The 14,973-nt window shown below is 38.8% G+C and overlaps 1 protein-coding gene across 8 annotated transcripts in view; it reads left to right on the plus strand.

Annotated features, from left to right (window-relative positions):
• GARRE1 (granule associated Rac and RHOG effector 1) overlaps positions 1–14,973 on the plus strand; it is a 78,086-nt gene that overhangs the window by 15,100 nt on the left and 48,013 nt on the right. For 3 of the 8 annotated variants that reach the window (XM_072750370.1, XM_072750386.1, XM_072750393.1), the window contains exons 2-3: positions 3,866–3,920; positions 13,268–14,561. In XM_072750370.1, coding sequence (XP_072606471.1) covers positions 14,067–14,561 — 495 coding nt within the window. In that variant the 5' untranslated portion in view covers positions 3,866–3,920; positions 13,268–14,066. Of the gene's footprint in view, positions 1–3,046; positions 3,311–3,865; positions 3,921–12,871; positions 12,977–13,267; positions 14,562–14,973 lie in introns of those variants that run through there. The other 5 variants (XM_072750363.1, XM_072750401.1, XM_026010157.2 and 2 more) reach the window with 3 other exon arrangements.

A 14,973-nucleotide genomic window follows, 5' to 3' on the forward strand; every position in this document is an offset into this window, starting at 1 on the left:
GGGATCTTGTGGTTTTAACTTGCACTTCCCTGATAGCTAATGATGTAGAGCATCTTTTTGTGTGCTTATTGACCATTTGTATATCATTTTTGAAAAGTTCATCTTCTTTTGGTCATTAATTTTGGCAAGGTAAATTAAGTTGCAAAACCCAAAACTGAAAGAACAGGTGAGTATATTTGACTAGAAAAATGAGGTATGTGTGTGCACGTGCGTGCATGCAGGTAGTGAAAGATTCTATAAACAGATGTAAAAGATAAAGGAGAGGCTCCCCCGGAGAAATAGCCAGCTCTCCACCCACCTATAGTCTTCACTCTCCACCTGAGCTTGACAAGCAGGGTGCTCGATGATTACCTAGCTGTGACTTTGGAAGTAGAGACCAGGATCTCTGCCTTCTTAAGTCCACAGGTATTGCCACCATGTTGAACCATGTATCAGAATGTCTTTTCTTTTTAGGTTTAAGAATATACCATTTTGTGGTACCACATTTTGTTTATCCATTCATCCATGGTTGGAAATTTGTCATTTTTACCTTCTGGCTATTATGAATAATGCTGCTATGAACATTAGTATACAAATATCTGTTTAAGTTTTGCTTTCACTTCTTTTGTGTATATACCGAGAAGTAAAATTGTTAGATCATATGATAATTATATATTAAAATTTTTGAAGCACTGTCATACTGTTTTCCATAGCGACAGTACCATTTTATATTCCCACCAGTGATGCCCAGAGTTCCAGTTTTTCCACATTCTTGCCAACATGTTATTTTCTGTGTTTTTTCTTCTTTTTATAATAGCCATCCTAATGGATTTGTAATGGTATCTCATTGTGGGTTTGATATGCAGTTCTGTGATGATCAGTGATGTTGAGCATCTTTCCATGTATTTATTGGCCATTTGTCTCTTTCTTTCTCTTCTTTCTCTTCTTTTCTTTTCTTCTTTCTTTCTTTCTTTCTTTCTTCTTTCAAGATTTTATTTATTTATTCATGAAAGACACGGGGGGCGGGGGCAGAGGGAAAAGCAGGCTCCCTGCAAGGAGCCCAATGTGGGACTTGATTCCGTATCCCGGGTTTACACCCTGAGCTGAAGGCAGATGCTCAACTGCTGAGCCACTCAGGCATCCCCATTTGTCTATTTCTTCAGAAAAACATCTATTCAAGTCCTTTGCCCACTTTAAAATTGGATTGTTTGGAAAAAAATGGATTGTTTGGTTTTTTTGTTTTTGAGTTGTATATAGTTCTTTATATATTCTGGATATTAATCCCTTTTCAGAGATACAATTACATGTATCTTCTCCCATTGTGTGCATTGCCTTTTTACTCTATTGATAGTGTCCTTTGATGAACAAAAGTTTTAATTTTGATGAAGTCCAGTTTGTTTTTTCTTTCATTGTCTGTGCTTTGGTGTTTTATCCAGAAAACTATTGCCAAGTCCAAACTCATTAATTTTTTTAAAGATTTTATTTATTTGAGAGAGAAAAAGAGAGAGTACAAGTAGGGGAAGGAGCAGAAGAAGAGAATATCCAAGTGGACTCTCACCCAGTGTGGAGCCTGATATAGGTCTGCATCCCACAACCTATGAGATCAGGACCTGAGCTGAAACCAAGAGTTGAATGCTTAACCAACTGAGCCACCCAAACTTATTATATTTTTATATATTTAATGAATTTCACTTCAAGGGAGGTTTTTTTTGTTTTTATTTTTTATTTTTATTTTTTTTTATGGATTGTTTTGTTTTTGGGTGGTGGTTTTTTGTTTTTGTTTTTGTTTTTTTAAGATTTTATTTATTTATTCATGAGAAGCAGAGAGAGAGAGAGAGACAGAGAGAGGCAGAGACACAGCCAGAGGGAGAAGCAGGCTCCATGCAGGGAGCCTGATGTGGGACTCAATCCCGGGACTCCAGGATCACGCCCTGGTCCGAACGAAGGCAGGCACTAAACCGCTGAGCCACCCAGGGATCCCCTGGTTTTTTTGTTTTTGTTTTTGTTTATGTTTTTTGTATGTTTACATTGTCTCATTGGTCATTAAAACAACTTAATCTTCAGGTTGACTCAAAGTTCTTTTGACACCAGCCAGATTAGGATCCCCTTGCTTTCTGGCTTGATAAGAATTCCTGGCTTATCTTTTTTGTTTCTGAATCAGCCATTTCTAAAAAGAGGTCTGATTTTTGATGGGAAATAGTATTAGGGGCATTTATTACAACTGGGCTGTGAATCCTTCTAGGTCTTCTCAGTAAAGTAAATAAGTACAAAGAAATAAGGTAAATCATGATTTCAGACTAATATTTCAGATTCAAATGAATGGCTAAAGGATTTTTATTTCTTTGATTTTATATTTGTGTCTGTTCTCCTTTATCAACAGTAACACCAGAGAGGTACAGTAAAAACAGTTTAAACTTCAAATAAGAGACAATAAAAAAAAAAAACCAAAACTTCAGATAATCCTTTTCTGTGTGATTATATGCCAGTTTGATAAATAGTTTAGGTTTTTTTTTTTTTTTTTTTTTTTAGGGATTGTTTTCTTTTTGCTTTACTTTTGTTTTTTAATTGTATCCGATATTTTACTTGGTTCTAAAGACAAAACTAGAAAGCAAGGTAGATTGAGAGAATTATAGTTTCCTTCCAGGCTTTTGTTCTTTTCGATAGCACATAGATAACATTTCTATTGATGCTTGATTTATTCTTCCATTGTTTATTTTAAAACATATAAGCAAATGTGTGCACCCTACTCCATTCTTATTCTATTTTTTCCTTACTTTTTAACTTAGCAATCATATTTCTTATTTCCAAGAATTCTTTCTTGATTTCTGCTTCCTTTATGGTTTGCTTGCTTTTGTTTTAAGGATGTATTATCTTATATCTCTCTGAGGATACCAGTTCAAATTTTTTTTCGAGGACCCGAAATATATGTTTCTTTTGGAGTCTGATCTGCTTTTCATCTTAGTTGTCCTTTATTGCCCTTTGGGGTTTTTCCTGGCTGTCTGGTGATCCTTATCAGTGAAGAAGTGGGTTGATGATACAGATAATTGAGAAGATGTTCTTGTTTTTCCAGCAGTCCTTTTGCCTGGTAGGAGTTGGCTGAGTGAGTTACCAGGAGTGAGAAGTGTGGAGGAGATCAGGTTGATGAACCTATCTCCCCCATTCCTGATTTCTGTACCTGCTGACTCAAAGCTGGGCGTTTATCCAGCTCCTCCAGGAAAAAGGGCTCTGCCTCTCTCCCTGCCTTTGGCTCTGCATGTCCTGGGAAGTGTCCAGCTCTGCTGTGGTCTGTCGTGTCATACGTTCCCTCTGCTTTCTCTTCGTCTTCTAGAAAGTAAGCAGCATTTAAAGAGACTATATCCCTCAGCCCTTCTCGTTACTGTTTTGTTGTGATTCCCTTGTGAATGTCTTTAGTGTTCTGTCATTAGGATTTGGGGCCAGTGGGAAGGTAAGTATATGCGCCTATTTATTTAGCCTGTCATATTGAAATGAAGCTACTTTGTGCCATACTATTACGGACAACAGGACTGCTTTTCATTCCCATTTTCTCTGCTGGCTTAATGACTGAAATGGATTTAAAATTGTTCTCTGTGTTCACAAATCATAGCTATCACATCACTGAAACATGTGATGCCTCCTACCTAGAATACATAGATTTCTACTCAGTTCAGAAATTGGCTGACTCTGCAGGACCTGTGCCTATACTTTTTTTCCAGACAAGCAGAGCTTACAAGGCTTGCTTACTTTCACTTACTGTGTGGGAATGATAATAACAAGATCATCAAACATTCACTGCTCAGTATGTGGCAGATATTATTCTACCTACTTTATGTGTATAAACTCAATGAACTCAATAACAGTAGTTACTGTTATTATCCCTATTTTACAGACGATGAAACTGAGGCACAGAGAGGTTAAAGAACTTGCCCAAGGTCACGTAGCTGGTAAGTGACAGAGCCAGGATCCTACCCAGTTAGTCGGCCCTCAAGGTCACTCTCTTATCCACTGTACTCTGTAAAGGGAAGCTCTTTAGATATTCTCAGGCTGACCAAACCACTTTTTATATCTTGTCAGCTAGGAATATAAGAAAACCCTTTTATACTTAATCTTTGTCTAGTTTCAAGCATGTTCTTTGTTACCATGTGAAATCGAAATTGCTAACGATTTCTATTGCAGAAAGGAATGTTTTAAATGACATAATCATGTCTGAGTTCAGTTTTAATCTATTTAGAATTTTAGCAAACTACTGTGGTGTTGAAAAAATGTGACTTATGTCCTAAAACGTCCTTTTCAGCTATGTGTTTGTGACTCTCAGGAAGCATTATAGCTTCCTGTGACTCTCAGGAAGCATAAAGCATTAAAGAATAAAGTACTTAAATTTTACAAGTCTTGGCTACAGCTAACTTCTGAGGTCTTCACAATGTATATTGATTCCGCAATGCATATGAATAATGGATTCATAAATGATGAATATTTTCCCAGTGAAAACTCTTCCTGAGAAAATACAGAAATCTCCTTAAATGGATTGAACATATTTTAGCCCTTCAGGCAGATAAATATGGGGGAAAGCTTTAGGAAAACATTAAGCATTAAGAAGAATTTTATGTTAAAAAAAAGTAATGAAAGGGATAAGCTCAGGTGCTTCTGTGCATGTTTCTGTGTATTTTAAACTTTTTATTATGGATATGTTCAGTCATACCCAACAGTAGAGCAAATGATATGATAGATCTCGTATATCCATCACCCAGCTTCCAGCAGTGTTTTGTCAGGAGAAATGATCACTGCCATGAAGACAACTCCTTAAATGGATGTCACCACCTTTTCTGCGTATTATTTCTTGGCAAAATCCCATTTGAAAATGATAGAACTTGAATGGTATTTCAATCCCATGATATTTCCTTGACTTCAACACAGTATCTAGTTTTATTAGACCAAAGATCAGCACAGGAACAAACAGATCTGTTAAGAATAAGTAAAAATCATTTTTCATCTTCTTAAGGGGTTTGTGTGTTCTCTCTGCCTGGAGAAGAACCCCACTTGACCATGGCACTTAAGTGGTCTTGTTAAAGCACTTATGATACATACAGGTTTTCACTGAAGCCTGGGGAGTATGGAGGGCAGGTGGTTCTTCACCTGAGGCTCCAATTTCAAAACTGAATGGAAACTTTAGTGTTTTGGGTATGTCTTTGATCAGGAGTGTTTTTTCATCAATATTTCAAAAGAATCTATTACCCTGCCCTCCCCACTACCTGCCACTCCCCAACTCTGCATGCATACTCAACCATGTCCTGGAGCAGCCTGTGGGAGAACCTCCTGGCTTGTGGAAAGCAACTGCACAGCCTGCATTACCAAACAGCCCTCTTGTGTGGAATCAGAATTGCCATCACTACCTGATCAGAACTATGCAACATGCAGCGAGACTGGGCTGTCGACCATGGCTGACACTAATGCTTACCGGATATTCCATAAGGGCCCCTACATTTCCCAGCCTCTCTTGGCGTTGCATTGGTACCATGTGACTAATTCTGGTTAAGGGGTCAGGAGGTGAAGTGATGTGTGTCGCATCCAGCCGGAAGCAGTCAAGAGTAGGTATGAGTTTCTTGTTTTGTACTCAGGTGACTGGGAAACAAGTTCCAGTCATGTCACGACAAGTTGAAGACAGGCTGCCAGACCCACACTGAACTGCATGCAAAAGAGAGAAGTCTGTTAGGTTAGGCCACTTGATTTCAGGATTTGTTGCAGCAACATCGCTTAACCTATCTGCCAGTCTGAGTAGTTGAGCGCAGAACATTTACGTGTGTGTTTGGAGTTCTGGGAGTCGAGATGCCCAGGTCTGACCCTGGCACTCTGTGGTCTAGTGCTGGGCATTCAGTATCCTGGGACCATCCCCCTCATCTGTGAATTGAAGGGGCCTTTTTGGCACTGACATTGCTAGATTTTGGTTAGCAGCACTTAAATACAGATTTCTAAAGAAGTGGGAACAGGAGACTAAGGATGGCATTAAAGGTGTCCCTGGGAGACTTGTTCTTTATTATGTACCTTCTGCTGGCAAATAAGTTACATAAGGAGAAAATGGCAATGAAAGATGAAACTTTTTTTTAAAGCAGCTTTATTGAGATACAGTTCATATACCCTATGTATTTTAGTATATTCAGAGGTACGCAGCCATCCCCAGTATCTAACTTCAGAACTCTCTCATTACCCCAAAAAAGAAAGCCTGTATGTGTTAGCAGTGACACCCCATTCTACAGATCTCCTTTCTGTCTCTGGATTTGCATGTTCTAGAAATTCTATATCACTGGGATCATAAAATATGTGACTTCCTGTGTCTGGCTTCTTAGCACAATGTTTTCAAGGTTCATCCCTTTTAGTTTGTATCAATACTTCATCCCTTTACATGTATATAACATATACATATATAGTAGCTGTACACCGTCTGTTCATCAGTGGATAGACATTTGTATTGTTTGTGTTTTTTGACTAAGAATAATGCTGCTATGAACATTTATGTACAGGTTTTTGTATGGACATCTATTTTTTTCATTTCTCTTTAGTATGTACCTAGGAGTGGAATTGCCAGATCATTTGGTAACACTATATTTGACATTTTGAGGAACTGCCAAACTGTTTTTTTGAAGTGCTATCCCATTTTACAGTCCTTTGAGCAGTGTAAGAGGGTCCCAGTTTCTCCACATCCTTACCAACCCTTGTTCTTGTCTTTTTGTTTGAAGTGATTATTTTTGATGAAGCAGCTATATGCAAACCAAACAGTGAAGAGATTTGAATATGTATTTTAGCTTGTTAAGTGATTCTTTAAGCAGTTATAATATCCGTTGGTGTGTGTATAAAAATTTTCACTGTGACCATAGCACTAAAATAAAAAGTTTAATGACTAACATAATCCCCCAACTTGTTTACCTTTTAGAAAAATTATTTTTATTAAAAAAAATATGGTCCTTAATCTGAAACTACTATAACACTATGTTAATTATACTTGAATTAAAAAATAAATTAAAATAATACATTCCTAAAGGGAAGAAAAAGGAGCAAATGATTTACCAGATGTAATTATTCTCTTAAAGCATCAATTTGTCTTTTTAAACTATACACTTAAAAATTACAGAAGAACTACACCTTAAATATATAGGCTTGAGCCTTTAAAAATCACAGTGAACAGTTTGCACATAATGGAATGGTTGATATATTACATTAAATATACTCAAGGTTCACTACTTAAAGAGCAATGTCTATCTTTTTAAGGATGTTTAGTAACTGATCATTTGTTTCAAAGGTTGTTTTTGTATATTATGTATATTTTTAAAGATTTCATCTATTTAGAGGGAGTAGGAAGTTAGAGGGAGAGGGAGATAGACAAACACGTGCACTGAGTGCAGAGCCTGATGTGAGACTCCTTCCCATGATCCCGAGATGACAATCTGAGCCAAGATTAAGAGTTAGACACCCAACCAATCGAGCCACCAGACACCCCCTGTATGTTAGATTTTTTTAAAGATTTTATTTATTTATTCATGAGAGACAGAGAGGGGGGAGGGCAGAGATACAGGCAGAGGGAGAAGCAGGCTCCATGAAGGGAGCCTGACGTGGGACTCGATCCCAGGTCTCCGGGATTCACACCCTGGGCTGCAGGCGGCACTAAACCACTGTGCCACTGGGGCTGCCCTGTGTGTTAGATTTTTAAGAAGAGGTGTACCCCCATTATGTTGTATGTTGAAATACAAGTATTTTTTTTTTTGAAATACAAGTATTTCGATTAGTGTGTGTTTTTTTTTTTAATTAGTGTGTTTTATAGTCTATCATTTTTAGATTCTGTATTTGTGGATTGGCTTACTGGCTAAACTTTATTTGTAACACAAAATCAGTACTTGTAAAGCTCTTGTGGTCATTTTTTTTCCTTTCCACAGTTTATCTAGTGTCACTTTCTTTTTCTTTTTGTTGGCAATTTCACTGTTTAAAACAGCCCCTCAAAATAGTGCTAAAGGGCTGTCAGCTTTCTTGGGCTTAGGAACACCTGATAGCCCTTTAGCACTATTTTGAGGGGCTGTTTTAAACAGTGAAATTGCCAACAAAAAGCAAAAACAAACAAAAAAGTGACACTAGATAATCTGTGGAAAGGACACTGTATTTATAATCTGGGAGTTGAAATAAGAAGGCAGAGCATCACTTTGTTTGACCTGAGCTAGGGGCATGGACATTGGGCACTTCAAAAATTTTTTACCACTCTGCGCATGTCCAGAAATGACCACAAGAGCTTTATAAGTACTGAATTTGTGTTACAAATAAAGTTTAGCCAGTAAGCCAATCCACAAGAAAATGTGTTTGTTAGATAAGCTTTATTCAGGTGTGAGGTATGGTGCTGTTGGCTGGGAGTTCAATGTTAATGAATTAGCAATATATATTAAGTAAGATATTTTTGAAGAGAAACATACATAAAACAAGGTTATGTATTGATTGCTTGATGGAAGTGTTATGACCAGAAGCTCATAGGGATTTAACTCCGTATGTCTTCTAAGAATACTGACTCGTTATTTGTGAATTATAGTTTGTGTGGTGACCTTCTATAACATAACTGCTATAAATAATGAGGTCAGCTGTACATGATCAATTGCTTTCCTGCTGTTACCAAGATTCTCTTTGGCTTTGGCTTTAGGCAATTTGATTATAATTTGAGTTTATCCTACTTGGAGTTTGTTGAGCTTCATGTTGTATAGATTCATATTTTTAATCAAATAGAAGTTTTTGACCATTATTTCTTCACATATTCTTCTGTGCCTTTTTCTCCTCCTTATGGGAATCCCATTTTATGCCTGATTATGTCGCACAGGTCTCTGAGGCTCTTTTCTTTTTTCTTCATTCTTTGTGCACCTCACACTGAATGATCTCAATTTACATTCAGGTTTGCTCACTCCTGCTCAAATCTGCTGTTGACCACTTAGTATATTTTTTATATCAGTTATATTTTTCAAGTCCAGAATTTCTCTTTGGTTCTATATTTTTAAATAAAATTCTTAGGGCACTTGAGTGGCTCAGTTGGTTAACCATCTGCCTTCTGCTCAGGTCATGATCTCAGGGTCCTGGGATTGAGTCCCACATCAGACTCCCTGCTCAGTGGAGAGTCTGCTTGTCCCTCTCTCTCCACCCCTCCCCCCTGCTCATTCTCTCTCTCTCTCTCTAATAAATAAATAAATTAATTTTTATCTTTTGTTAGTATTCTGTATTAACTGAGACACCACTATCATACTTTCCTGTAGTTCTTTACATGTTACATGTTTCCATTTGTTCTTTCAACATATTTTTTACAATAGCTGACTCTAAGTCTTTGTCTAGTAAGTCCAACTCCCAGAATTGTTTCTATCGTTTGTTTTCCTGTGTATGGGCCATACTTTCTTGTTTCTTTGAATATCTTGTAAATTTTACTTGAAAACTAAGCATTTTAAATGATACAACAGAGGAACTCTGGAAAGCAGATTTTCTCCCTTCTCCAAGTGAGTTCCATGTCAGTTCAAACAGAGAAGTAGGATCTTCCAGGGAATCTATCTGGTCAAATAATGATAATTCCCTGGGAATGAAACTGAAGGAGTTCTAGCTGAGTTCTGCTTCCTCTGGTGGCTGCCTGCTTTCTGGTTTTCACTGCAAATACTGCTGTTAGTTTGTAAGGCTATAGCAGAGCTAGAAAACTGGGAATGGAACTAGGTCAAGTTAAAATGCTGGAAAGCTCACTGTTACCAAATTACCAAAATGCAGCTGTTTTTCTTGAATAAACATTCCCCAATTTGTTGCAAGCTGCTAATTTCCAGAGTTTGGAAAAAGTTGATTCTGACCATTTTTACCAGTTGTCTTATTGTTTTTATGGAGAAGAAAATTTTTAGAGGTCCTTACTCTGCCATTTTTTATGACATCATTCTCCCTGCCCCCCTTTCCTTTTAGATTTTTATTTTCATGAATCTGTTGCTCTCCCTCTCTCTCTCTCTCTCTCTCTCTCTCTCTCTCTCTTTTTAAGATTTTACTTATTCATGAGAGACACAGGCAGAGGGAGAAGCAGGCTCCATGCAGGGAGCCCAATGTGGGACTCGATCCCGGGACTCCAGGATCATGCCCTGGGCCAAAGGCAGGCAGTAAACTGCTGAGCCACCCAGGGATCCCCTGTTGCTCTCTTCTTAATAGTGAAATTTCAGTTTGGATTAGGTCTGAATCTTAGAGCTTGCGAAAGCTTTTGATCTAAGACTTACTCATTTGCCCCAAGTTAGGCATATAAGCACATACATTTCAGAGTAGTGCAGTGCACATATTCTTGGCCCCACTGGTTTATTGTAAAGCAGGAGGTAGATTTGATTAAGACTGGCCATTTGGTAATCTCTGTGTTGCTCCCTCTTAGCCCCCAGGCCCACCCCCAGTGCCTGTCCATTTGGAGTGACAGTTTCCCTACCCAAGCTTCCTTCCATTCTGTGCTAGTTAACTCTTTGTTCCTTTAATTTTTTTACTGAGGAATAACATAGGAAAGTGCACAAGTCAGTGCTTGATTTTATTACCTCCAAGTAAACATTCAGGTCATCGCCACCCTGGAGAGTCAGTAGCTACCCACCATGATGCTGATCTGCCCACTAACCAGTGGGTCATTTTTCAAATGTAGCATATCAGGCCTTTTTTCATCTATTCTAAATAGGTATTTTTGGAAGCCGGTAGTATATATGTTTTCCTATTTCTCTTTTTTTCATTGATACATAATACACGTGCTATAAAATTTACCATTTGGGGGCATCTGAGTGGCTCAGTTGGTTAAGTGTCTCCCTTGGCTCAGGTCATTATTCTAGGGTCCTGAGGTCAAGTCCCACATCTGGCTCCCCGCTCAGCAGAAAGTGTGCTTCTTGCTCTCCCTCTGCACCCCCCCCCCCGCCCCAGCTTGCACGCACACTGTCTCTCAAATAGATAAATAAAATATTTTTTAAATTTTTTATCATTTCAAGTGTGAAATTCAGTGGGTTTCAGTGTATTAACAAAACTGTATGAGCATCACCACCATCTAGTTCCAGAACATCCTTATCACCCCTCAAAGAAACTCTGTGTTAATTAGCAGTCATTCCCCATTCCCTTCTTCTCAACTTTTGGCAAGCATTAATCTGCTTTTATCTGTTTTTGTGGATTTGCTTTATCTGAATGTTTCATGTCAGTGGAATCTTAAATTTTATGGCCTTCTGTGTCTGGCTTCTTTCATCTACTGTATATTTTCAAGGTTCATGCACAGTATAGCATTAAGTAGTACTTCATTCCTTTTTATGGCTGAATAATATTGTATGACTATACCATATTTTGTTTATCCATTTATCAGTTGATAGACATTTGGGTTGTTTACTTTTTGGCTATTTTGCATAATATTACTATGGACAAGTTTTTCATTTATGATTTTATGTAGTTGTCATGTGCAAGTTTTTATATGAACTTATGTTTTCAATTTTCTTAGGCATATACTTAGGAGTGGAATTTTGGGATCATATGGCAATTCTCTTTTAGCATTTTGAGCAGCTGCCAAACTGCTTTTCACAGTGGCTACATCATTTCACATTCCTGCCAGCAATGTATGAGAGTTCCAGTTTCTCCGTTTATTGCCCACACTTTGTTTTGTTTTGTTTTTATTGTAGCCATCCTAGCATGTGTGGAGTGGTTTTGATTTGTATTTTCTTGATGACCAACCATGTTGCACATCTTTTTATTTGCTTACTGGCCAGTTGTATATCTTTGGAGAAATGTCTATTCAAATCCTTTGCCCTCTTTTTTTTTTTTTAAAGATTTTATTTATTTATTCATGGCACATAGAGAGAGAGAGGGGCAGAGACACAGGCAGAGGGAGAAGCAGGCTCCATGCATGCAGGGAGCCCAATGTGGGACTCAATCCCGGATCTCCAGGATCACACCCTAAGCCAAAGGTGGCACTAAACCGCTGAGCCACCGGGGCTGCCCCCCTTTGCCCTCTTTTAATTAGGTTCTTTTTCAAAATATTTATTTATTTATTTATTTATTTATTTATTTATTTATTTATTTAATTTATTTATGAGGGAGAGAGAGTGCAAGGGGCAGGGATAGAGAGAGAAGAGAATCTCAGGCAGACTCCTGCTGAGTATGGAACCTGCGTGGGGCTCAATCCTATGACCATGAGATCATGACCTGAGCCAAAGGCAGATGCCAAACTAACTAAGCCACCCCGACACCCCAAAACATTTTTAATTTTGATGAAGTTCAACTTACCTACTTTTTTTTGTTGGTGGTAGAAAATGGAAAGAAAGAAAACCTAGTTATCAATAAGTAGGCCAAGCTATATTTAGCGATCATGTGGTTTGAAGTTTAATTTAGAACAAATATAACACTCAGTAAAATAGACTTGAACTCTTGTTATGTTTGGGAGAACAAATAGTTCAGACAAATGTGAATCCCGATGTTAGCTATGTGAGAAGAATCCCACTACTCCACTGTTGAAGGTATGAGAAACTAAAGCCAGAGATATCCAGATGTTGCTATTGGAACCAATCCAGAGCCAGGAGTTCTATAGGAGCTATCCCAGGGGGTAAGACCTAGCACACCCTGCCAAGCTTCTCTTTGAACATCCAGAGGGGAGCTGGGTAGGGTGAGAAGAATCCTGTCTGCAGACCTCCCTTCAGCCACTCACTACTCCAGGCTCTGTCTGTGCACTGCACTTTGGCCCATCTGGGAATCCTGAGTAGACCCCAAGCCATGCTGCTTCCAGGCCTTGTTGTGGTGGTCCCTTGACCTGGTGAGCCCCACATATCCCTTTTGGGCTTGTCAAAACCTGTCCTACGCTCAAGGTCTAGGTCAAAGGAACATTTCCTTTATTACCGCCTTCCTGATTTCTCCCTCTCTTTTCCAGTCTCAAAGTTTTGGGAGTGCTGTAGTTGTTGACACCCCTCCCCGTGATCTGGGTACTCTCCTGATCCTCTTGCAGATTTATGAACTCTTTGAGGAAGAATCAAGGGTATGCCAAACACAAACACAAGTCCAGGCCCCATTAGCCTCAACTGTGGAGTGGTTGGTGTGGAATCAAACTATTTGCCCTATTGTACTATTTGTACAACATGAGGAATTTTCTAGTAGTTGTCATGTTGTAGTTGAACTCTCAGTGTCACACCTGCTTTGGTAAGGTTATATATGATTTCTTACTCACTTAAACCCACCTTTATGTATTGTAGCATTTCAGGAGTTAATGTTTCGGAATTACTCATCGTCCTGTAACTTTCCTAACTTTATCTTATTTTCCCCCTCACAGGAAATGACTTAGAGGCCTTACAAATACATCTGTGCATTCTTGCTTCAGACTTTACAATTGAGGGCCAACCCAGTCTGGAAGCACCTCTTATTACTGTTACAAGGAAACTGCTACCTCAGCAAACAGAAGGAAAGGAGGAGAAGACTTGTAATAACAAATGCCATTTTTAAAAAAAACACTTGTTTTCAGAAAATATTAAAGGAAATTTGGAAATTTTTCCCATTGAGAAGAAGCTTTGCAGGTGAATGGATTTGGCAGGCGGGCTCTGTCAAAATTCTGAAGTGGTTTGCTCTTCCTTCCTAAGGACTTAGTGTGAAGTAACTGTACTGCTTTTTAAATTGCTGTTGATCAGCTTGTGGGTTTTTGGGTTCTAATTTTTCTGGTATATTGAAGATACATTATATTACATTATATTACATTTTTTAAAGTTAAGTTATTTTTCTGCCATTGTAAATACAAGTATCAAAATATTCTTGCAAAGCAATTATAGGTAAACATTTTTCTCGGCAAGCATATCTTTTTATTAAGAGAGTGGAATGCTAACAGTTCTTATACAGCATTTTGGACACACTTGTATTTTTTGTCAGCAGTCCTGTCTACACTGAAAATACTAATTATACAAACTTGTTGTTCTCACATCTACGTTGGATCACATGGTCACCTGCCTCCTGGAAATGCCTTTTTCAAAACTTAGATTTGCAGAACTCCGCTATTTTTATACCTAGCTACAGCTTGGGGGGAAAAAAAGGAATCAGAACCCTGCCCTCTGCTCAGTCACTGGGACAGTTCCCCCTCCCGCATGTATTGCTGCAGTGCCCAGGACAGTAAAATGGACTACAAGCGGCGCTTCCTGCTTGGCGGGTCCAAGCAGAAAGTGCAGCAGCACCAGCAGTACCCGATGCCTGAGCTGGGCCGAGCACTGAGTGCTCCCCTGGCGTCGACGGCCACCGCTGCCCCTCTGGGCAGCCTGACTGCTGCAGGCAGCTGCCACCATGCCATGCCCCACTCCACTCCCATCGCTGACATCCAGCAGGGCATCTCCAAGTACCTGGATGCCCTCAACGTCTTCTGCCGTGCCAGTACCTTCCTCACAGATCTCTTCAGTACTGTGTTCAGGAACTCTCACTACTCCAAGGCCGCCATGCAGCTTAAAGATGTACAGGAGCATGTCATGGAAGCAGCTAGTCGGCTGACTTCTGCCATAAAGCCCGAGATCGCCAAGATGCTGATGGAACTTAGTGCTGGGGCCGCAAACTTTACAGATCAGAAGGAATTCAGCCTCCAGGACATTGAGGTAGAGTATCTTCTGTGTCGTACTTGGGTGGGAAAATGTGTTCCAGGGGTAAGTGAGAATGTCCCCTTAGTGTTTCCCAAATTATCACAATGGTGATCGTCATCTTCTTTCTGTTGATACCTTGTCCTTGTAAAAAAATTTGCACATGCCAGGTTCTGAATTGCTTTCATTTCCATTAAGTAGGTTAATAGACCGTGAAACAAACAAATCAGCCTGTATTTTATGTTCTTTAAATTTTGAAGTTGAAACTTAATTTCCAAATAACATCCTGTTAAAAGTACCTAGTCGGAGCTGAAATTTCTAAATTTCTAAATATTTGTGAATTGTCATTATATAGAACCATTGGTTTAATGTAGGAAGTTCACACATGTTTATAGGATAAATCATTTTTCCAGTTCTACATTCATAGTTG

This window comes from Vulpes vulpes, chromosome 1, assembly GCF_048418805.1.
Source record: "Vulpes vulpes isolate BD-2025 chromosome 1, VulVul3, whole genome shotgun sequence".
In the NCBI taxonomy this organism is placed as follows: Eukaryota; Metazoa; Chordata; class Mammalia; order Carnivora; family Canidae; genus Vulpes; species Vulpes vulpes.